Source organism: Barbus barbus (genome assembly GCF_936440315.1).
Source record: "Barbus barbus genome assembly, chromosome: 49".
NCBI lineage: Eukaryota > Metazoa > Chordata > Actinopteri > Cypriniformes > Cyprinidae > Barbus > Barbus barbus.
In genome coordinates this window covers 18,593,463-18,617,089 of record NC_136727.1, presented here as the reverse complement: position 1 = coordinate 18,617,089, position 23,627 = coordinate 18,593,463, and the positions used below count along the sequence as shown (strand labels likewise).

The 23,627-nt window shown below is 38.1% G+C and overlaps 1 protein-coding gene across 2 annotated transcripts; it reads left to right on the top strand.

The window, feature by feature from the left end:
* The first annotated feature begins 1,277 nt into the window (after positions 1–1,277).
* Positions 1,278–20,194, top strand: LOC306867161 (microtubule-associated protein 1S-like). 2 transcript variants are annotated; one of them, XR_013783998.1, is made up of 8 exons: positions 1,278–1,455; positions 4,533–4,634; positions 12,200–12,282; positions 13,314–13,454; positions 13,574–16,811; positions 18,213–18,427; positions 18,624–19,240; positions 19,350–20,194. XR_013783998.1 is itself a non-coding variant. In XM_079412714.1 (7 exons), the coding sequence occupies exons 1-7, from the start codon at positions 1,290–1,292 to the stop codon at positions 18,777–18,779; spliced, it is 4,101 nt and encodes a 1,366-aa protein (XP_079268840.1). In that variant the 5' UTR covers positions 1,278–1,289; the 3' UTR covers positions 18,780–20,194. The 2 variants fall into 2 exon arrangements, 1 of the variants encoding a protein (XP_079268840.1); XM_079412714.1 differs by having other exon boundaries at positions 18,624–20,194.
* Positions 20,195–23,627: the final 3,433 nt, after the last annotated feature.

Genomic DNA, 23,627 nt, shown 5'->3' with positions numbered 1-23,627 from the left:
AATCTTGTAATTTCGTAGCCACTAGGTAGTGCAAAGCTTCAACCAATTACAGTCCCTGAAAATAAATTTAACCTAAATAAATGAGGGTCAAAGAGCACTCTGATGAGTAGTAAAGCTAGTATATGTTTTTATCAGATGCAGCTCCTCCCAGCAGACTAATAAAAGTTAGGCTACTAGATATGACATTAATAATTAATCACATTCTTCTCATTTATCTAGCATTTTCCTAATAAAATAACAATAGTTTTTACATTGTCATTGTTAAAATTTAAAAAAGCACATCAAATGCACACATTTCTATCAGACACCTAGTTTTTCGTTAACACGTGTTTCTAAATCCTTCCAAAATACCAATTTGCAATTTCTTTTGTATTATTATGCTTTAAATGACAAAAACAAAACAGTACCACAAACATTATAAAGCCAGGGGAACAACAGAGAGAGGAAAAGGGAAAAGAAAAGAGAAAAATGCAGGACCGTTATACCATTGAAAGATTGTGGACAGTTTTAATTGCCTTTCTATGTTGAATAGCACATCGTTTTCCAATTCTTTATAAACCTTGTATATAAAACTTGACAAATAAAATAAGCAGATTAATGACAAAAGCTTTGTTATACAAATGTATCAAAATTACATTTTCATAATGCAAATTAAAATGAAAAAGTACCTTTTCTTTAGTAAACATAGAGACATCATACCATAACTACAATGCCAGAAAATGTTGGGGACTGTTTCCAGGTGCAAAGAGCACAAATAACTCATTTACAATTTCTTTATCAACTGATTGGACACAAATGACGTCAACCTCTACTCCCCAGCCCTTGGATATAAATTGTGGGCGTTTCCCTGAGCGCATCTCTTGTGTTACCATTGGGTTGTCCGATTCATTTCAGGGGATCGGTTCGTTTGAACGATTCACTTCAATGAGTCGGTTCTTTCGAGTTTAAATTGTCAGAAGTCCAGGAGTATAGCATTTTACGTTACATTGTTTTAATGTCTGGCTGTTATCTCTATGTTTTCTGAATAAGCTATATTGAAATAAAGATGCTGTATTTGTTGTGTGTGTGTGTGTATATATATATATATATATATATATATATATATATCATCAACATCCCATATCCTTAAAGAAATTAAAATAAATAACTAATCTTTAGTGTCAAATGCGTATGTTGCTCCATTTTTCCCTCGCAGCATGTTCTTCGTAAAAAATCCAGAGAGAATCGGTTTGACTGAATCATTAAAGAGAACCGAGTCGGACGAACGACTCGCTCGCGAATCGGACATCATGTTCAACATGGCGGCGGACCACATCGGCGAGCTGGCAAGCATGGAGAAGTCCAGCCGAAGCGCTCGGCCCGGTGTCTGCAGCGACAAACACTCCTTGCTGGTCATTGTTGGACAGCCCGGTCCGGCTGGATTTGTGGATTTACTGGTGTCAGAGATTGAAAGAGGTAAAGTTTCGTCTTCCTGTGGGATGATGATTGAATGAGAGCATCACTCTCTAAGGTTGTATCATGAAGAGAGAAACTAAAACAATGTAACAACTTTAGCAGAAAAGGGCGGCAGTCTCTGTTTGTATCATGTTGCTGGAGTATTATTATTATTTGTACAAATATGTTGAAATGTAAAGAGAAAGAACTATCGTTTTCTAGTTTAAGGTTTCTAGCTCAAACTTTAAGGACTGTGTTACTTGTTACCCAATTGATGTAAAGGCCTGATGAGTGGATGGTATGCAGAATTACCACAGAAAGTCTCATGAAAGCTGTCACGTGTAACCAAATATCAACTCCAGAGACTCACTTTTGTTCATGTGGCCTTGACCTCCTTTCATTATGTCAGCTGAGTAACAACTAAAATGAGATGAATGCCCACAGAGGGCTCATACACTCATATTTACTGTTGAACTGGGCTCTCGGCTTTCAAGCATGGCGTAAAACCTGTATAGGATCTTACATCAATATGAGGAAGTTCTTCAAAGTTTGACTGAGGCAGACTAAATAACAGCTTGTGTCCATGTTGATGCAGAGAGCCTCGCCTCTGTATATCTCTGAGGTGTAAATAATGGTATTGGTTTTTCAGGGTTCTTCTGTGAGATTCTTGGCCCATGGATCCCAAAGCACAGTAAAAGACCCAGCCTGCTCTGCAGAACATAAATAATGCAGCTCATCTACTTCAGCATGGCTACGCTGACGTGACTTCCCTGTTCAGACGGTCTGCTCAAACTCTGTCCAATCTGAACGCACCCTCTTATGAAAGAAAGATAAGCGCGTTCATATAGCAGCAGATATGCGTCACTGGCTTGTTTTCTCTGCTGAAAGTCCCTGAAAAGCGAAGCAATTCTTTTGCACAGATAGGCTATATATAGCCAGTCTTGTGTTTGCAGACTCTCCTTCCTCATTGTGCTGGCTGGTTCAAAGTTCATCTTTCAAATGTGCGAGATGCATCTGCCTTGTTGAAAGAGAACAGATTAGACCAGCTGGTCTTCCACCTCTGTTGGCTTTTATATACTTTTTAGTTGGTAAGATTGATTGGTTAGAGATGATTGTGTGTGTGCAGCCTGGGATTGCTGTAGTTATTTTTCTTTTATCATCTGCTTTCCTTTGATTTTCTGTCTCTTTATCTGTGGCTATACACAAGGGCCGTGTGGCTGATATGCACACATCCTCTTTGTGACTGTTGCCAGCGTTTCCTTCTCTTCCTGGTCAGACGCTGCAGCTTCCACTTTGCTAATCGAACAGGAATACGAATTCTTCTGTTTTAAATGCTGTCAGCAACTTTAAATAGGAAGGAATTCTTCAGTTGAGTTTAACCACAGTCGTGCCGCTCGTTCTGCATCTGCAGTGGTGTGTTTTTTGTCATTTTGGCCCTTGTTGAGCCCTACTGAGAGTGTGACAGCAGTTAGTTCGTAAATCATGAGCACTTTCTGCACCACTTTCATTAAAGTGCCCCTATTATGGGTAATGAAAGGTTCATATTTTGGATTTGGGAGTCCCCAACAACAGGTTGACATGCATGCAAGGTCAAAAAACACATTCATTGTCTGAAGATATGCATTTATTTTTTACCTTACTTGCTTAACGACTCCCAAACGATTAGTTTTTCCAAACCCCTTCTTTGCGTGATGCTAATCTGCGGTGATTGGTTCTAAAGCAGTGTTTGTGAGCGCAGTGCTGCTTTGTGTACAGCGTTACCGGAGAAACCGCTATTTTACTGCAACAAAAGCAGCACCTAGTGGCAAAGCATGAATTCGCATTTTCAATCAGACCAACAAGTGGGCGGGCAATATGCTAATGTTTCATGACTTCAACATGAAACAGCTTGGGATTCGTTTTAAAAACGACTCCTTTCAATGATTCAGAGTCGACTCTTTCTTTTGAGAGACAATAACTTTATACACGGTGCACTTTTAAATGTTTTCATTCACTTAGAGCTGTTAGACACTGCATGAAAGCTCATTTTCAAAAATCCATAATAGGGACACTTTAAAACATGATCAGCTCCCACACTTCTTTATCCTTAAAAACACACCAGTCTGCAAACGTAACAAACTCGGAATAGTTACTTCGAAACGAGCTGCTTTGTAAATTGACGTTGTTGGGATGTGGTCACATTTACCATTGTTTGGCATATTTATCTAGTTATTTCAATAGAAATCCATGCGATTAGGCAATTTTGTGGCGAAACCTTTACAAACGTACATTTTGGATTGGGTTTGATCAAATCAATTCACCATGTTGATCAACAGAAAGCTGTTTGGATTGAAAATGAGTTTTGAGCTGTGCTTTAAACCGCAATACACTGAATCAAGCTGATTCACTAAAATAAATTGGACTTCTGAATGCAACATATGAGAGAGACATTCCATAAAACAGATTATTTCCTGAGCTTATGTGGCTCATGTGTGATTTTTGTTGTGCCATATCACTAGTCAGAGGCTTGTTACTCAACCACTCTACTGGAAAATACAAAAGCTAGGAAAACACACAGAATTCTTGCCAAAGTATATTGCTGCTGCTGCTGAGAATTTGGGCAGTACTTGAGGAAAAACATGCAGTCATAGCAGTAGTAGAGTTCTTTTTAAGTGAGTCAGTGGTAGAAAGAGGTCACCTTATTTTGACTCTGAGAGGGGGGAGGGGGGGCTTTTTCCAGTTTGCTATTGAATTGTGCATAACTTCTTCTGCTCTCTGTCTTTGCGTTATTTCTGTCCAGAGAACAAAAACTCAAACCAAGTTTACTGTGACCTCTTGTTTAGTTGTAAAATATGCATTTAAAACCGAACGCTGCTTGGTCTCATATTTTCACAAAAACTCTGAAAGCGGTGGTTCACCTACTCATTTCTTTCACCGCAGACACAGACATCTCACTAGAAGGTTTATAAATGCAGTTTGTGTCAGTGGCCCATGGACCACAGGATGCTGTCTGTCAGTGAAAGTGCTCAATGTCAGTGTCTTCAGTGGACAGTGAATGTGGTCCATGAATAATTGAGCTTTTGCTGAAGTCTGACTGGGCCGCTTTCATCTTTGTGTAGGTATTCGCTCCTGGAACGTTGACTTGACCGTTTGCAACATCGATGAACAGCTGAAGCTGTTTATTTCAAGACACTCTGCTTTCTTCTCTGAAGACCTCAAAGGTAAGACTCAAACAATCTACGCATCTATTTTCTTTTTGGAGGGCGATCTGTGAAGTTAAACATTTAAATAAATCCCACACAGAGTATTCTACGGATACCCTAAAGGAACATAGTGATGGAGAGGTATATGAGAGAGAATTATATTCCAATGATTTTGCATTCCCTTGCAAAGCTTTTTGTGAGTGAACACCAAGTGTCTTGAAGGAAGGCAAAATTTTCTGCAAGTGAACATAACGTTTCTTGGGAGAAAAGAAAGATTTTACACTCGAACGCAAACTTTTTCAAGCGAAGGCAAAAGTTTTCAAGTGAATGCAAAGTTTCTTGGGGAAAGCAAATGTTTTTAAAGTGAACAAAAAGTTTCTTGGGGGAATGCAGAAGTTTTGCGAGTGATTGAAAAGAATATGAGATTAAAATTATTCTAGTGATTTTTGCATTATCTTGCAAAAACTTTGCATTTCTTTAAGAAATGTTGTGTTCCCTAGCAAAACTAACATGTCCTTAATGCACAAAGCAGAAGTCCCTTCCAGTCCGGCTGCAGACTGGAGTGGCCTAAATCATCTTTACCGCTTTGTTAAACCCAAGGGAGTCATCAGGACCCTGTTAAATGTGTCTGTATTCTTCTCATTTATCTCAAAGGCACAGTGATGTGCATAAGTGATTGATGCTGAGTGTGAGTGATCATTGGCTGGGCTGATTCTTCTGACTTCAGCAATGGAGAAACCATTGAAATCTATATTCTTGTTATGGAAAAATATAAAAATCCTTTGTCTGGTGGGTTTTCAGCAGTGGATTAATAGATCCTGTCATGGCATGTTATTTAGCTTGTGTTAAGTGAAGTGTGGTTAACACATAAATGAAACAGTCAAGCTATAGTCTGCAGTTCACCCGTCACCTGCATGCCAGATTTGTCAGTATTGCTGAAGTAGGTTAGGATAGACAGTATTTGTCTTGTAAGCATGGTCATACAATGAGGGTTAAATCAGCAGTGGCTTTTCTTTTTTAGTGACCAGCTGCTGCCATCCTGGCTGTGAGCAATTAACTGCTGATTATTGTTGTTTCTAAGTGGGTCTATGGCTAGTGACTTTGTTACAGCACATCGTTTTCTTTGAGAGATTGCTAAAAGTATCAGTCTTGAAGGTTTGGGATTGGCAGATAGGTGTAATTTTAGCATTATTTATTATAGCATGCATTTTAAAAAAAATAATTTTAGATTTATATATTTCTAAATGTATAGTTCACTATATTTATATAATTGAATTAAATGTCATGGCGATAAAGACCCAAGTAAAAGCAAAAAATCACATATTTCTATGTAATTGTTCTTACGTACAGTGCAAACGTGAAGCCTTTGTTCATATCACAAAATGTAGTTTAAGGTAATTAATTTCTGCAAAAACAGCCATAAGATGATAGACGCTGATGTTAAAGGTCCCATGGCATGAAAATGTCACTTTATGAGGTTTTTTAACATTAATATGAGTTCCCCTAGCCTGACTATGATCCCCCAGTGGCTAGAAATGGCTATTGGTGTAAACCGAGTTACTAAATATTGTGTTAAAGTCGCGCTCGTGTGTGTGTGTGAGACGCGGGAGCTGATGGCAGCGGGCGGTGGATATTGTTGCGGTCCGCCCAGGTAAAGTCTATGTGTGGGAAACACTGACCGTATCCAGAATAACCATTCGGAGACGTCCTGCTGTAGCCGCTGAGTTGCAACTTCTTCATCTGGTGCTTCTCCATCCGGATCAGATTCTGGGTCAAACGGAAAAGCTTGAAGGACTGCGTGTCTAAGAGCCATTGCGATACATCCACTGTCAACATGAGCGCATGGTACCGTGGCCGCAAGCTGCAGGCCACACCCACCGTCCACCTTGCCCCGCCTCTCTCCTCATCATTAGCATTTAAAGCTACAGACACAGAAATGGCTCGTCCTAAGGAAAGCTCATTTTGGGACTGGCCCGTAGTTGCTGAAATTCTGCACCAAGGCTGAATTTCGGGAACAAGACTTCAGATACAGTACTAGGGACCACTTAGGCCTATATAAAGGCATCCAAAAAACAGCATGTCATGGGACCTTTAAATAAGAATAAGATATCTCCTATCCTGAGTTGCATTTTGTAGCGCATGTGAAATAGATTTTCTGATCTGAACTTCCCCTCGGGCTCAAACTGTTCCCTTCATGAGCGTCACCTCATAGAGGAGTCCTCTCAAAGACCCGTCTGTGACTGTAACTGTCTCTGTGCCCAGAACAACACTGCCTTTCAGTGTCGCACTCATTTTTCTGTGTTGTTTAAGAATTAATATTTTTATGCTTTTAAAATCACAGGGAGCTCTGTGTTTTGATTTGCCTTGTACAATGAAGGCACTGTGTTGAAGCAGCAGGGTTGGATATGATTGGGAAAGTCATTTCTTTTTATAGTGAAATTGTTAATCTGGTTTTCATTTTTATAATGAAATTGATTGATTTTAAAATTGGCAGAAAACACCTTCCATACACTTAACTGTTCATGTGACAAATAAAAATTTTGAGTCTTGAATAAAATGGAATTTTCAATATAATGCAGAATGTCACAGAATTTGGCATTTTTTGAATGAATAAATCAAAAGTAGGACTGTACACTTCGGAGCGATATGGATTAGTGTCTATTAATATTAAAGTGCAAAAATATTTTATTGTATTTGATTTAAAATTGTTGTCATATACATGCAGAAACTCAATATTCTTTGTGACAACACATCAAAATAAAAGTTTGATTTAACTTAAATGTATTACTACTGCACAGTATAATGTACTTTTCAAAGTAATAATACAATCAGTAATTTCTTTTATTTTAAGGAATATCATATTTTTTCTTCCATGTTTTAATTTTAACAGTAAACCTCCAGCACATTGTTAAATATAAAATAATAAAAGGGATTAATTTTTCAGTTGGTTACATTTTAAAAGTTTAAATTCTTCACGTTTTGTCTATTTACCACCATGTTCAATAAAATTGTATTCAATCATAAATAAAAAATAGTTGGCCCCCATTAAATAAATATATGCTATTATTTATTTATTTTCAATTATTAATCAATTATTAAATTAAAGTAAACAAACAAAACTCATTTCATAGGGCCTACACCCCTATCAACCCACGTATAAAGTCTTTAAATAGTTATTTTTTTCAGTTGGTTACATTTTAAAATATTAATGAAATTGTTAATGTGTTATGCCTTCATTTGATTACCACTGTTTTTGATAATGAATTTTGAAATAAAAATAAAAAAGTAGGGCCCTATGGTTGTACAAATTAATGATTAAACTGATAGTTTTATGCATTCAGTTGACTTGTTTTGGTTTACTCAAATTTTTAATTAAAACTATTAAAATATAATCCAGAAAAAATTATGTAATTCCAATGGAATGGAATTTTGGGGGAGAAAATAAATAAAATGGAACTTAAAAAAAAACAACTTAAACCCATCACAACCCATATTTAGTCTTTACCCCATCGCTGGCCACTGTCCTCCAGCCTGTGCCCGTCATTAACCCCGCAGCATCTGTCGCTCAGTGTGTTCATGTAGGCTTAGTTCCCGCTGATTGTGACAGGTATACTGACCCAGTCATTTCCAGGCACACATGCTGACTAATCCTGACTAATCTTTGAGCAGCTGTTCAGGAATTTCACTGGAAGATCGCTCTGATCTCTGTCAAGCGTTTTCTCCTTGTTCCTGGAAATTAGTTTATATCCACAGTGCTGTCTATATGGTATAATAAAACACTTTTAAATGATAAAACTCTATGTTGGTCCACATCAGTGAGTCTTTTCATCCCTCATGATGAGTTCATGCAGTCTTTCGTTTGACAGATCATGGAGTTTGTGTATATTTTAGAAGTAGTGAACTTTTTCAACCAAGGTCGAAGATACTAAATACTACCTGTTTCTGGATCCGCCTTAATCTAGAGAATAGATCCATCTTTATTCCCGCACACGTGAATCAGCCTTTAACTGAAATCTTGGAGACATACTTATGGTATCTGTGCAATGATGGGCTGCCAGTTTGAAAGGGTTTCAGGGAATTTTAAATTCCAGTTGGTTTGATAACTTGTGATTTCCATGCAGAAATAAAAATGGAAGTAATGGCAGAATGTGGAATTTCACTGGTTTTTGAAGTTCCAAATTGAAAACTGAAAATTCCAAAAAATCCAAAGTGGGGTTCCACTCTCTCTGAGAGTTCTGCTTGCGAGCATTTCAATGGTTCCTTTGAAATGAGATGCTTATTAATCTTGTCTAATATGCACAAAACTAATAATAATAACACCTTAATAACAGCCTAAATTAACCATGTATCTTTGGTTAAATTCATTTAATGTTATGTATTCATTTGATTTGACACTCTTTGGAAGCTATGAAAAATAAAGCTGATTTCTCCATGTCAGAGACAAAAAAAAAAGGGAAAAAAATTGTCTCTGTATTTCTGTTTGTGGGATTCCTTTATCTTTTTTGTATGTATTTGAGTTTATATTTACCACTTAATAGCTGTTTCGTGTGTCATTCAGTTTTAGTTTTATTAGTTTATATTTTTAAGTGTAATGCTGTCACACTGATTGAGATCTGTTTCTGTGCAAGAAAAAATTAAGAGGTCTAAAAAACACGTTAATGTCCCCATGTAGGAAGCTCCTTTTTATTAGTTTAACCGCTATCGAGGTATAGTTTCAGCTGTGATGTGTTCGAGCAGCTGGTCCCAGCAGAATGTCCTGAACACAGCAGCAGATAGATCAGATTAAACCCCTCGCCCATATTTACACAAATGTCACAGAACAGGACCAGCTGGTTGCGTGTTTGTACAAGAGCCTGCAATACATTTGACAGTGTCCGTACACATGAGTAGCGCTCTGTTTCCATACGCTGCTATATTTCAGCATGTGTCTGTTCAGAAGAGCTGTGTTCAGCTGCAGATGTGATGGCCTGTGCTGCAGTTGTTTGTAATGTGTGGCAGGGGAAGGGCCGCCACACACATCATTTACTGTTTGATAAGATCTGATGCATGGTGAAGGCGGTTAAGGAAAGCTTCACTGGAGTTTTATTATGGTGGTACACAGCAACAGTGCTGCAGGTTCTGTTTTCATGGCATTGATTTCCAGCTATGGATTTGTTTTGGCACTGTGCCCCAGCAGTGCTTAGTAAGAAATAGAGAAAGTTTCTGAAATTCATACTTTGAATAAGCCTAGAATGAATGTGTTTTAAGAATAGAAGGAATTTGATTTAATATTGAAAGAATGTTTTATTTAGGCTTTCAATCAGTGATAACTAATTTAAGCATTTATAATGGTAACACTTTAGTATAGGGACCAATTCTATTAGCATGTCTATTATTAACGTATTGGCAGTTTATTAGGACTTATAAAGCACATATTCTGCATGACCATATTCTACATCCCAATACCTAAACTTAACAACTACCTTACTAACCATTCTGATTATTAATAAGCAGAAAATTAGAAGTTTATTGATGCAAAAATCGCACTTAATAGGGAGAATTTGTCCCTAAACTAAAATGTGAAAGGGAAGTGGTGTGTGGGTATGGGTTTCTTCTCTTTGAATGTATTAATCCTAAAAAGGTTAGCATCATGTCCTCCTGCATGAATTGCTGCAGTATTTTGGCTATTGGATATGACCATTATTATTGCTAGTTGTGTCCTTTAACTAGTGATCGACCGATATTGATTTTTTTTATTACCGATACCAATTATTTGCATGTCTATGTGCCCGATAACCGATATGCAGACCCGATATTTATTTATTGTTATAAAGTAAATAAATGACTGCGTGAAGTAAGTCCATACTTCACTTTGGTTTTTCCTCCTTTCGGTCATCTTAACAAAAAATGTTTTGAGAATTAAGTCTTTCATGCAGGGCTCTAGACTCATTCTTCCCACTAAACTCACTTTTGCAACTAACTTTCTCAGTTGGTCGCACAAGCACATAATTTGGTTGCAATTTTTTTTTTTTTTGTTTTTGCTACAACATTTGATTAATCAATGCATGCTGATGAACTTTTATCATAGTTTATAGTTATATGGTAACGAAAGTGTTAAACATTCAACTCGTACTTTTTCATCGGTATTATTTGTGATTTTAAATTTTGTGAACAGGAATTCCTTTTTTTGTGGCTTTCACTTTCAAATTTGCGATCTTGGTCACATTTTAGAAGAAAAGATAATTGTCTGTTTTGCTTATATCTATACACCTTTCATTTTTTAAAGACTAAAACAAAAGATGGATTCGTTGTTATTCTTAATTAAAAAGCATAACAACAATAAAACAGTACGTTGACAATGACAAACTAGCTTACATAACATTTATCAACAAAAACGAATAAGACGAGGCATGGCAGGACACATCACATGCTGTACTATATACAGAGTATATTACAGAATATTTAGCAAACTCTGAGGAAGCAAATAAATATTATTTTATTTAATTTTTTTAATTAAGGAAAGCCTCCATAGCATAACGTGAGGTAAACAGCAAAGATAACAAGCTTCTCATAACGAAAAAGAAAAGTAAAACTAAACTGGCTGTCGCTGACAGGACTTGCATGTTTTTCTACAAGAACACCAGCATGTTCACCTTCTCTGGTTTAAGAAGCGGTCTTTTACTTTAGTTTGAAAACAAAATCCTCCGTTGCGCTCCGTCCGCGACGCGCACCTTCGCGCTCGTGCTGACGCGGCGGGTATAAACCAGTCTCTACCCATGAAGCGCTCGCGCTGAAAGCACTTAGATATATCGGTCGATCTCTACCTTTAACTCTTAAATTAAAGGTGCTGCTTCCACAATCTGTACGACTTTGGTCTTGTATATTGGTCTGTAGCCCTAGATATTGTTTGTCAACTTCTCTGCGACTACTAAAGGCTGCAAAGATGTCATAGCACTGTGCCTGCATACAGGAAGGAAAGAGATACTTCCTATCATGTGTTTTCAACTAGTCATGCTGCAGAGTAGAGGCTAGAATTACCATCAGCTCATTGTTTGTGGAAAAGACAGGAACATGTCATGCAGCCAGTCTTAAACATCCGTTTTGAGACCTCTTCAACATCCTGTACTTCCTAATCCACTGCATCAAAATGATATTGTTGTCATGAATGATGAAAGTTTGAGGAAGTAGAATAAAACCTTTCGAGTAGAGCAATATGATGCAGCATGATGCAATTCATATATGCTGCTGATCTGGCGATTTATTTATTTTTTTGCACCATTTGGGATGTTGACTTGCTGAGCAATTCCAGGTGCTACTGTATGCTGTGCTTTATTCAAATAGAATCATCAGATTCTCAGAACTTCGCAGCAAGCATCATTGTAACCACAAATTTAATTTGAAAGGCGCATTAAAAAGAGAGGACGAAAATTAGAAATATGATCAGGAAATCTTCAGACTCAAACTTTCTGTTTTGCTGTTATGTTTGTAACAGTGCTGTAGCCGTTGTGCGCAGCTGTTACATACTAAAATATAAAATAATTTCCCACTGTTTATGGTCATACACAAACTTTTTAAAAGACCACACTCTTTGGATCTATCCACAGGCCAGAAGACCCTGCAGCACAACGGGGATGTGCTTGAGACCCAGGTGATAGTGAACCCATCTCATGATTTGGTTTGTTCAGAGGTGAGTGTCAAAGTGCTTTGTACAGTTTCCAATACACTAATATCAGCACACGCTTACTTAGTATAACTGGTTTGCAGCTTGAATTTAAGTATGGTCGGCAATACAAAATTAAGCAACATTAATCTTTTTATTGGGCTATTACATTTTTCAAATAAGATATTAAGGTGCTGTAACCTTAGAAATTTTTAGCAACACTGAGCTTGCAAAAAGCTCATTGTCAACAGAGTAAAGAAATCTGTGTGATTTTAACTTTTTTGCCCTCCTGATTGCACAAATACTATTTGTATGACTGGATTTTACCGTGAAATTTCAGAGCAATGGTAAATGTGGCCGCACCTCTAGACTAGTTTTACAATTTGCAAGACTAGTAAGGAAATATTATAGTTATAAGTTAAGAAATTAAGCCATTTTAGAGAAGATATATACTGTGTATTGAATATCATTGAAATACAGATAATCTCTGTATTAAAAAATCAGTGCTTTCCCATTTTCTTAAATCCCTCCCAGTTCTAGTTTTCACTATTCTAGATGATGTTTGAAACTTTGTATTGCCAGCTCTTCTTGTGTTGTACCCAACCCTAAATCAAAGTTGAATTCATATTAGCTTTTATGGTGTAAATTATACTATGTACCTTGATTCCCTTTTTTTTAAACTCTTAAATATTGATTTTGCGGTACATTTGCAAACATGCACACTCAGTTCCTTCACTGGTCTATGTCCACTGCATTTCTTTTCTTATAAATGTATGAAAGCTATTTGACTGGTATTTACTCAGCGTTTGACAGTGTAAATACAGGGAACTGTTGATACATTCCTTGAAGTAACTGTTATATTTGCTCTTGATATTTTTTTTTACTATCCAGAGCAGCAGCCAAGTGTTCTCTATTAATCCCTCTTAAAATTTAGTTATAGTTAAGGTCACGATTTGAGGGCTAAATACGGTTTAATGTGAGCTTGTTTAAACTCGTTAACAAGATTTATTTAGGGTAACGATCATTGCACATTTTAATGCTTGTCTTAATTTTCGTAGGTTCGTAGGCTTATTTCTGATACGTCTCTACACAAGTTGTTAATTCTTGCTGGACAATATGTTGAAGAGACTGGAGACCTTGTGTTACAAACAGGGTCTTTTTCACTAAATGACTTTTTCCAGATATTTACAGATGAAGAGGTCAGTCAAACATTTGTCAGACAAGTTCTTTATTTTGTAATTTTACTATTTTATTATTCAAAAACAATTAACATATTAATATGCTGTTTTCTAATAGAAAGTGTTTTTCCTTAAAACAGATTGGAGATCTTCTGAGCTCAGCAGACCCTACTCAGAAAGCCAGCCTAACTCTGAGCTGTCCCGAATCTGGGACGTGGAAAAATTCTCAGTTAGAAAAGCATAATTTGCAAGATTATATAGAAATTAAAGCCAACCCTCCGTTAGTGCTCCCAGAGATGGAGGGCCTTCAGGAGTTCACAGAGTATCTGTCAGAGTCTCTTGAACCTCAGTCGCCTTTTGATTTGCTCGAGGCACCCAGTACAGTTGGCTTCCTAAAACTGTCCCGTCCCTGCTGCTATGTGTTTCCTGGAGGAAGAGGTGACTGTGCCTTCTTTGCTGTGAATGGTTTTAATGTCTTAGTCAATGGGGGGTCTGATTCTCAATCCTGTTTTTGGAAACTGGTGAGACATCTAGACCGAGTTGACTCAGTATTGCTCACCCATGTTGGTGGGGATAATCTACCTGGTATAAACAGCCTACTTAACAGAAAAGTGGCAGAACAAGAAGAGGAGTCTGCTGGATCGCAGAGCAATGAAGACTGGCAGAGGAATCTGATATCTCCAGAAATAGGGGTTGTATTTTTCAATGCCTCAGAAAGACTCAAAAGATTACAGAGTGACTCCAGGATCCTTCGAAGTTGTGATCAGGCTTCCCTAACACTACAGCATTTAGAAAGGTTGTCAATTCTTCCAGAACAGATCAGTCGCTCTGCTGGGCCAACTGTCGAGCCGGTAATTCTTTTCCAGAAGATGGGTGTAGGTCAACTGCATCTTTATGTACTCAATCCAGTCAAAGGTAGCAAAGAACTAGAAGCTTTCTTGCAAACTTGGCCTGGCAGCACTCCAAATATAAAAACCTCAGAAATCCCTCTAGAGTGTATGGTGTCCATATGTGCACTGTTGGTATGGCATCCAGCTAATCCTCAAGAAAAGATAATTCGTGTTCTGTTTCCTGGGTGCACTCCAGAATCCAAGATCTTTGAAGGTTTAGAGAGACTAAAGCATCTAGAGTTCCTCAAACATCCAGTAGTTAGTTTGAAGGACCTTGAGGCATCAAAATTGGATAAACAGCTAAAGCATGCCGGGAGCAAGGAAAGCCTTAAGAGTATTTCCAAAGAAACTCGACCTGGTAGTGCCTCACTCAGAGACAAGGTAAGCAAAGTAGATTTGAAAAAGCTAGACACTAAAACAAAGACTAAACCCGCTAATGACACTGTTCCAAAAGAAGGGAAAGAGAGTGAGGAAAAAGCAAAGCCAAAAGATGATGTGAAACAAAGAACTTCTAAGCCTGAAAAGCAAGTGGCTAAGAAAGAACCTGCTAAAGATGAGAAAAAGGAAGTTAGGAAGAAAGAGGAAAGGCCACTGACAAGTATGGCAAAGAAAGATGAGAATGTAGAGAAAAAGAAAGAACCCTTGAGAAAAGATCTTGGTGCAAAGCCCAAGAAAGATATTAAACCAGAGTTGAAAAAGGACATTAAGAAAGAGGTTAAACCAGAAGAAAAAAAAAATACCAAAACTCTGGTTAAGGATGTTAAGAAAGCAGCTGGAAATTTGCCAGCTAATGCAGAGTCTAGAAAGCCAATGGGTAAGAATGGCTCACTAAAGAAAGACTTGATGGTCCCTAAAAAGGATTCTTTAATCAAAGGGAAGCCAAAGCTAGACAAAAAGGAGCCTGACAATCTCAAACCGTCAAGTGCAGAGAGGTCAAAGACATCTACACCTGAGGACATTACTGCTCAGTTGGAAAAGTTGGGTATTGAGAATGAACATGGGCCATTGCAGGATGTTGAAGGCAACCCTTTGAGCTCAAGAACTGAATGTGCCTCTGGGAACAATGACAAGCAGGTGAATGGGTCTACAACAGGTACTGATGAAAGTCCAGAGAAGTTTCGCAGTATGGATGGGGCCCCTGGCTTGAACAGTGCTATTGGACTTCCCTCCCCACTTGCAAAGACTCCAAAGAGTGAGAAAAGTGTTATCTTTGATATCACGCCAATAGAGCTTGATGGATGCCTCAAAGACGATGTCTGTACAAGCTCAGATGAAAAAACCCTTGAGTTAGTTTCCCCTACAGACTCTGGGAAGAACAGTTCAGGGCATTGCCCGCAATCTCTTGACAATTCTTCTCAGGTCTCTGGTGAAGATTGTAAGGTAGGTCTCAGGAACTCTGGTCTTGGTTTTGAAGACAGTCAGCAAGTCTGCAAGAACTTGATGGCAGGTTGTTCAAGAAGCAATATAGAAAACAGCTCCATATCGTCACAAGATAGACAATCAAGCTTTCTCTCCTCAACTTCTCTTAAAGATACTCTACCCGATGGCTCTCACAGCATCACTTCCTTTCCTGCGGAGGTTGGCTCTCCACACTCTACTGAAGTAGATTATTCCTTATCGGTTTCCTTTGAACAAGTGCCTGTTTGTCATTCACAGGAAGAGATGGGCAGCCTGGCACACACGAATGGACATTTAGCAGACCGTGACCCCAAAACAGATATGTCCTTACCTTTAAAAACATCTCATAATAGTCACCATGCATATGACGAATCTGAGAATCCCCTCTTTGGACCACAGATTGACATCCTTCCACATGATGTTGATCTATGTCTGGTTTCACCTTGTGAGTTTAAGCATCACAAATCTCCAGAGAACCAACAGGGACTCTCCTCGGAGGTTGCTGCCCCAAATCCTGACCTCTCTCTGGAGCCCGGTAGACTGCCCTACCAGTGCAGTAGTAGCGATCATCAGTCTCTGGAAGGTCAGGAGACGACATCCTCTGTCAGCGTCTCTCTCATCTCGGTTTCTGATTCTGATGTGCCACCAGTCACCGAAGAGTGCCCTTCCATTACTGTGGACTTGGACTCTGAGGAGGACCCTAGTGACATGTTTCCACCCAACCACCCTCACGACCATCCTAGCAGTCATTCGGTACACAACAATTCCCAGCGTACCTCTGAAGACCCTCCACCTGCCCCCATGAAGGACTTACCACCACTGCCACCACAGCCCGGTGCCTGCATGGCTGACCCAGAGGCTGATGGTCAGGGTAGATCTTCCAAGAATGTAACATCAAAGACCAAAAAAACAGCACCTGTATCTTCAAAGACTGCATCTGCAAACATTGTAACACAGAGTGGGAAGACAAGGACTGGTGCTCCGGTGTCTGCCAGTGGAACTATTCGGCCAACATCCAGTCTGGACACCAGACCTGCATCCCGCAATGCTGTCAGTGGATTTAGACCAGTGCCTTCAAAGTCCTCATCAAGTAATTGCTCATTCATTCCTTCTATAAATATGACTTGTACATATGTTGGGGATCGGTTAGGATATTCGCCTAGTCAGTTAGTGAGGCTCATTTTTACAGATGATCAATTAAAGGGAATTAATTTAAAGCAGTGTTCTGAAACTCAATTCATGGAAGGCCACAGCTCTGCAGAGTTTGGCTCCAACCACCTCCAAATCACACCTGCTTGGAAGTTTCTAGTAATCCTGAAGACCTAGATTAGCTGGATCAGGTGTGTTTGATTAGGGTTGGAGCAAAACTGTGCAGAGCTGTGGCCCTCCAGGAATTGAGTTTGAGACCAATGATTTAAAGGCACAGGATTTTAACATGTTAACCTATAACCTTTAGATTTTATAATGGGTTGCTTCTCCAGAGCCATGTTTACACTGTCAGTCCATATCCAATTATTTGTGTATCTGCTTGAATTCTGATCTAAATGACTGACTGTCCTCATTGTGTATCGCAACTGTTTTGATGTGATTTGTGTCTTGTGGCGCTGTTACGTTTTACTGAATATCTGCATTGGTTTCTACGTAAATTATGGTGCATTGGTATGCCTACACTAAAAAACTACAGCAACGGGGTTTGCAATATAGATTTTGTATTACATCATGAAAACATGTTGTTTTTGCTGGATTATTAGACCTTGAGGCAACGGGAGAAACGTAGGAAGCTGGAATGCACAGTGTGTACACCAGCACTATTTGTAATGTTTGCACTTCGAAATAACACAACCTTGTTTCTGCAAAGAGATTCTGCTTGTTTTCTACATACAACGTCTGATTTGTTTACGTTTTACGTTGCATGAGAAAGTGACCAGCAAAAAGCTATGCAAATTTCAATGAGAGCGGTCAGACTGATTTCCAGAAATGTGATTTGAGTAGGATTTCAAACCACATATGAATGTAGCTTGAAAAAGATTTATCAAAACTTTTTCATGTGATGTTTTTTTGCCTGTCACACTTGCAAAATATGATCGGATTCCTATCGGATATGTACAGAAATTGGATTGGACTGACAGTCTAAACAAGGCTTAAATTCATGCATGCCCTTAAAAGCGCTACTGCTACAACCATCAGTAGACACAATTTAGGGTAAGACATCAACTGCCTTCAAGACAATCAATTTGGTCAATGCAAACCACCTGAACTCTGAGAATATATTGTCCATTTGTTAGTTCATTGGTGTTCAGTGAACATCTTTTAATAGGAATTCTAAAACTTGAATCAGACCAATCAGCTCCTGTGAATAGTGGCAATACATTTTATGAAGTGAAGTGAAGGCCCAAAGCTTTCCATTTATATTGGAATGGATAAATGGAGGAAGATCAGTACATCTGCTTTGAAGTCCAAATGTGCATGATGTTATTGCTTTCCTTTGCAGGTTCTGTCAGTTCAAATTCAAGTTCAGTACCCATCTGTTTGGACTTGGCATATTTGCCCTCTGGCTCCGCAGCTTCCACTGTCGATGCAGAGTTTTTCCGGCGCCTCCGCTCATCCTGCTATATAATTAGTGGAGATGAGCCGCACAAGGAAACAGTCATGAGATCTATTCTCAACTCTCTTTTAGAGGGCAAAGCATCCTGGCCAGATGTTCAGGTAAGTAGATGTTTTTTTAAATATATATCACCTTTCCCAAGCTCAAGGTGCAAAAATGAAGTTTCCCAAAAATAAAAGTTCGGTCAACATTTACTCACTCAACACGTCAGGTCTCTATAGAGGTTGAAATTCACACAAATGACAGATAGTTACTTGACCAGTTCACGGATTTAATAGTTTTTCTGTTTACCTACAGGTGACTTTGATCCCCACGTTTGATTCGCTGACTATGCACAGCTGGTACCAGGAGACCCACGAACGGCAGAGAGATCTAGCAATCACGGTACTTGGGAGCAACAGCACTGTGGCCATGCAGGACGAGACCTTCCCAGCATGCAAAGTGGAGTTTTAAAGACACCTGAAGAATCACACCCCTGCCTTGTCACTAGAGCACTTCTGTTCACTTTCAAAATGTTGTCTCAAGTTTTATCTTGAGCAGCAGGACGAATCATTTCAGTTCCATTCATCAGGAATTACTTATTATCTGTAATGTTAAGACTTCTACGCACCTGCTGCTTATTAAATGTTAGGATTCTGTGTGAACAGAGTAGACAATGTTGCCATTTCTTTCCTTTTGTGGCTCTTTTTAACAGTTTTACATGTCCATGTTATTTTATTCATTGCATCTTGATCATCATGTTGGTCAAGTTTCATCTGAACAGTTTACCATATCTTGTGGTCCTACATTACTTATTCATTTTGCACAGTTTAGATGCCCTTTGGAAAACCATGGCAGAATAGAGTCAGGGGGTTAACACTTGATATGTTTGTAAACGGCAGATGTATTCCAGTGTTTCACTGTACAGATCCTGCGCTCCACAGTGTTTTTTTTTTTTTTGGTCTGTCAGTGAGACCTTTAGCAAGTTTGTTTTCTTCTAGAGACAACATGAAGGCAATTAAAATATTATGTTTTGCTTACCAGAACTGCACCACCTTTGTCAATACATGAACAGACACTGAGCTATACCGGCTAGATAAACACTCTCTAGTACAGTAATTTGAAGCAAATACATTTCCAGATTAAAATATTCAGTGGAAAGTGTGGTTTCGCAATGTAAGCAAGATAAAAAATGTAGTGCATCAAATGATTTTTGTGTGAAAACTATGTAGAAAAGTATTTTTTCAAGCATATATGTAGTGAAAGCCTAGAAAAAAATTAATTCTGCATTTATCAAGAATGGAGAATTTAGACTTTGCTTTTTTGTCCCTCTTAGCTACTTTTGGTAGCGACGTATGTGCACAAAGCTGAATGCCTTAATGTGCTTGCCATCATCGACGAACACTAAAGCAGCATGTCATTCATGACACTTAATTTGAGTTATGAATACTTTTTGCTGACTGCCTTGCTTTTCTGATTTTTATTGAATGTCATATAGACAAGCTCAACCAATGTGTATGTTGTCACAGCAATGGCTGCTAAACTTTCTGAGAAATAAAATGTTTAATTGTAAACAGGTGGAGACTTTTCCATAAAATTTTCTTATTTGTTTAGACTTTATAAAGCCGTTAATGGAACAGTTAATGCTTCACAGTTTCAAAATTGCGCACTTATTTTATTTAATTTTTTCCTGAGCCGATAAGATTATTTTTCTGAGGTACAAGTACTGTTTTTTTTCATGCATTTTTCTTATGAGAAACCAGCCAAAAATAAATAAAATATCACCGCAAATGTGTTAAATGTCATTAACAGGCTTAAATGTTTCAGTACTGAATTCCAAAATGTAAGCGTATTTTCAAATGTTAAATAAAGTTGATAAATTAAGAATGAAAGTACTGTGTGGGTTTTTGTCTTTCTGCAGTGGCTCTGAAAATTCTCCAGAAAACTACACATTTTAATGTCTCTGTTGACAGCAAATCGACGACCACACCTATATATACATGAATAAAAGTTAATTATTTTGTTAGAATTTTCTTTTACTCCGGTAAAGGCTTAAGTTAAACTAAGTGAAAGGATAGGGTCATTCCTAGCATTCGGTGCCAGTTGAGTCCCCATGACATAATGTGGTACATTTTGTGTAAACATGGGCTAATACTAGTTTCTGAAGGCTAACCTTACAAAGTTACAGCCCCTCTACAATCAAACACAATAATGTAATTAAAAATAATTACTCGTAGGCTAAAATGCCATGTCCCCAAGTAAGCTTGCATAACACAAATATAAACAACAAAAATCAAACAAATTCCATTTTTTTCCATATTGTTGTATATTCTTATTTATAATATTCCTCAACAAAATATATTTTTGCATTGCATTTTTGCAGACGGCAAATGCTGTGAGTGCTTATAATAAACAAAAGGCAGCAGCTATTTGCACTTCTCGTTAAGCGTTTTCCTCCCGTAGAAAACCATAAACACTTAATATGGCGTAATGTGTTAAGATACATTAAGTGCAATTAAAAGATAAAATGTGATGTATAGTTATTATTAAATGTACTACAAGGCAAGCAGACGGCAACATTGGTATCGCTGTTCTCAGCATGACCCAAGGAATCTATTAATATCAGTCTCATTACAATACGCAAAATTCACAGAAAGATATAAGCATTTATTTGCCATTTCATTATAACTTTTGACCACAAGGTGGCACTGTTTCAAAACATTTTGAGTACTTTCAGGTCATGGTCTCCATGGTACATATAATGTTTTGTAATGGTACACCAATGCATTCGTAAAATATAGCATTTTGAATCATAATACCCCATTATAGTCAATGGCAATTTCATGTTTTGTTCAATTATAGCGCCACCAAGAGGCACAATCTCACCAAATTGTGTATGTGTCCTTAGAGTGTGCCCATACATATGCGTGTCAAATTTGGTGAAAATATCTCATTTTGTTTTGGAGTTATAGACATATTTGTGTGGAAGTAGATAAAAAATGACTGACTGTTGATTTTGTTTGCATTTTTGTGCCACTTACTATCAAAATTTTGGCAATTGAGCTTTAACATATAACAGGGACGCTATGTTTCCAAATTTCCTATGGTGGTTAATGCGTTCATAAAATATAGCATTTTACTACAAAATTCAACATGGCCGACGCCCAAAATGGCTGACATGGGAAAATTGGATATGGTTGGACTCGGCATGATGCACCGAATCTAATGAGACCATGTGATTTTTGGCCAAACCATTCACAAGTTATAAGAAAAAATATGCATTTTTCATATCTCCTGACCACTAGGTGGCACAGCGCCGAAACACTGCAGGTCGCCTCAGGTCATGCTTGTTATAACACACCAAGTTTAGTCTCAATACGCCAAACCCTTGCGGAGATATAGCCTCAGATCCATTTTGCGTGCTTTTCGGCGAATTCGTTAGTGTGGTATTCGAAAACGCTTGGACGAATCAACTTGAATTCCATAACTTTTTGTCTCCATGGTCTGTAGATGATCTGAGCCAATTTTGGTGAGAATCAGCCAAATCGTCTAGGACGAGTTCGACAAAGTAGATTTTACGAACAATTGAAGATAGCGAAAAAACTAAACCTTACGATTTTTGAATTTTGGACTTGATTCGACTCGGCTTGAGCCAAGGATTCAGAGGAAAAAATAATTTTCATTTTGTGGCTTACGGTTCAAAGGTTATTAGCATTTCAAAATTGAATTTTTGGACAAGTGTTGGCGCTAGAGAGTTTGAGTTAGACTCCAAATTTGGTGTGGTTACTATTGACAGTATCATCTATCAGTGTGCCAAATTTTACAACTTTCCCGGAATCGGTTCTATGGGCTGCCATTGACTTTCAGCGGAAGAAACGGAAGAAGAAGAAGAATAAGATCGCTAACAATTACAATAGGTGCCTACGCACCTTTGGTGCTTGGCCCCTAATAACAACAAGGGACTTAAGGGTATTCTGTAGTCTTTGACGAAGATGATAAAGACAATTCATTAGCCTATAAGTCTTGTTGACACAAAGATACAGACCAGCTGATTATGAAATGCATTAAGTGATATTAAAAGGACGCAATGCGTTAAATTGCACGTTAAAAGTTTTCCTCCCATAGAAAATAATTTTAAATAAAACACGTAATATAGCTTAATCAACAAAGACAATGATATAAAAGAGCTGTAGACCATTTATTCTATTTGGAAAAACGCTTAACGTGAAACTTTGCATGTTGCTTTTATTCTGGGCTCACCTGCCTGTACATTTTAATAATGATGAGGAGCATATTGAGTTTGCTCTTTATCATCTTAGTCCATTATGCCACATTATCCCACGTTTTGCGGTATGGGAGGAAAATACTATATACATATTCATTATATTTATAAACTGTATGTTGAATTTGATATTTGAATATACTATATTGCCAAAAGTATCATTAATTTTGGGGTGGAGTAACCCTTTAAGGGTCAATTTTTAAAAACTGAGATTTGTACATCATCTGAAAGCTGAATAAATAAGCTTTTCATTGATCTATGGTTTGTTAGGATAGGACACTATTTGATTTGAAAATCTGGAATCTGAGGGTGCATAAAAAACTAAATATTGAGAAAATCGCCTTTAAAGTTGTCCAAATTAAGTTCTTAGCAATGCATATTACTGATCAAAAATTAAGTTTTGTTATATTTATGGTAGGAAATGTACAAAATATCTTCATGGATCATGATCTTTACTTAATATCCTAATGATTTTTGGCATAAAAGAATCGATCATTTTGACCCATACAATATTGTTGGCTATTGCTACAAATATACACGTGCTACTTAGGACTGGCTTTGTTCTCTAGAGTCACATATTTAAGAACTGTGAAAAATCTAATATCATTGTCTGAATTGCAGGTGTGCACCAGGTGGCGTTACTGACCCATGTGGACCAGGTTTGTAGCGCTACCAGAGGTGACATCACCATGGTTTACAAGAGCCAGGCCATTCAGCAGGCGGTATGTCATGCTCCATTACAGTGTTTACATCTGAAGGCGTCACTTTGCCACGTTCTGCTGTTTGAGCGTCACATGATTCATTCTCTCTAGATGCTGAAGGCCGGAGAGCTGCTGGGAATGGCCACATCCTACATCGTCCCAGTCAAGAACTACTGCTCAGAGCTGGATCTGGATGAAAACACTGATATTCTGCTGCTCAAAGCTGTTGACCTTATCTTACAATATGTGAATCTGTACTTTCAAGACAACAGCGATTAAAGCAGAGGTTCTCAACTCTGGCTTTCCAGGTCCACCTTCCTGCAGAGTTTTGCTCCAGTC

What these genes read in the sequence shown, in the direction of transcription:
- LOC306867161 (XM_079412714.1), top strand. Translation starts at nt 1,290, where the DNA reads ATGTTCAACATGGCGGCGGACCACATCGGCGAGCTGGCAAGCATGGAG. An exon ending in GGTGTCAGAGATTGAAAGAG is followed by an intron (nt 1,456 to 4,532) that starts GTAAAGTTTCGT and finishes ATCTTTGTGTAG; the next exon opens with GTATTCGCTCCTGGAACGTT. An exon ending in CATCCTGGCCAGATGTTCAG is followed by an intron (nt 18,428 to 18,623) that starts GTAAGTAGATGT and finishes GTTTACCTACAG; the next exon opens with GTGACTTTGATCCCCACGTT.